Here is a 1,072-nt window from a genome sequence, read left to right as displayed (position 1 = left end):
GGAGCCAAGAGGAAGCAAGAGGCCAAGAGTGTCCTTAGGGGAGCCACAGCTAGCTGCACAGAAGCGGGTGCCTGTGGCGGCCCCAGCTGATCCTTTGGAGGCCTGCCTCAACTCTCACAGCTCTCCTCCTTCCTCTGCTCTGCAGCTGCAGCTGACTGGGTGCAAGAGGAGGGGAAAAAGAACCCGGAAAGCTGAGGCCCTTAGCCCTGGAGCCAAGGTGCCCCTTGGCAAGTCTCCGAGTTGCCAAGATCCCAGTGACCCTGGCGTCCTCGCTGGGCATCCCCTTGCACAAGAGGCTTCCAGTCTCCAAGATGGCTTCCCGCTGGGTGGCCCGGAGCACTCTTCCTTGCACACTGACCAAGACTTGGTCTTGGCTTGGGTGCGCAGGACCCACTTCAGGACGCCAGTCTATTCGGGTCGTGCACCTGCCAGGCTCCTGCAGAACTCGCAGCGAGGGCGCCTTGCTGAACCCCTTGACTGCCCCTGGAAAACTGGCTGCCAAGACACAGCGGAAGAAAGTGAGCCCTGGCAGCAAGGGGAGGAGTCCCGTCACCAGACACAGACACACAGGGGCAAGGCAATGCACACCAAGACTGCCAGCGCCACAATCCTCCAGCTGCAGGAGTCTCCTGAGCTGAGGCTGCAAGCTCTGAGAGCCCGCCTCCAAGGCGCGCAAGCCAAGAAGCCCGGAGGCCGCCAAACCAAGATGATAGCCTTCCAGGCTCAAGGTTCAAGACTCTGCCCAGGCCAGCAGGCAGAGTCTGCAGCCCGAGGGGCGGCCTCCTCCGAAATGAGCAGCCGCCAGGAGGCCTCTGCCCAGCGCCCGCCACGGAGGGCTCCCTGCAACAAGACCCAGCCTAAGAAGAGACCTGCCCCGCTCATGGCCAAGGTTCTCAGGGATTACAAGAAGAAGCTCTCTCGGAGGTGACCCGAGGATGCTCTCTGCCCTGGAATTGCTGGCAATCACTCTGGACCAGACCTGCTCTCTCCTTTGGCCGGAAAGGGCGCCCACCAGCCAGCCAGCCCGCCAGCCCGCCAGCCCGCCCACCCGCTGCTGCCAGCCCGCCCGGTT

At 63.2% G+C, this 1,072-nt stretch overlaps 1 protein-coding gene across 1 annotated transcript in view; it reads right to left on the bottom strand.

Moving 5' to 3' along the window:
* LOC131894217 (putative elongin-A3 member C) overlaps positions 1 to 280 on the bottom strand; it is a 1,307-nt gene extending 1,027 nt beyond the window's left edge. Inside the window, exon 1 of the mRNA XM_059244448.1 lies at positions 119 to 280. Within this exon, the coding sequence (XP_059100431.1) occupies positions 119 to 280 (162 nt within the window). The remainder of the gene's footprint in view (positions 1 to 118) is intronic.
* Between the last annotated feature and the right edge of the window lie 792 nt (positions 281 to 1,072).

The sequence above is a fragment of the Peromyscus eremicus genome, chromosome 17 (assembly GCF_949786415.1).
Source record: "Peromyscus eremicus chromosome 17, PerEre_H2_v1, whole genome shotgun sequence".
NCBI classification, from domain to species: Eukaryota; Metazoa; Chordata; class Mammalia; order Rodentia; family Cricetidae; genus Peromyscus; species Peromyscus eremicus.
This window is presented reverse-complemented; position numbering and strand designations above follow the sequence as displayed.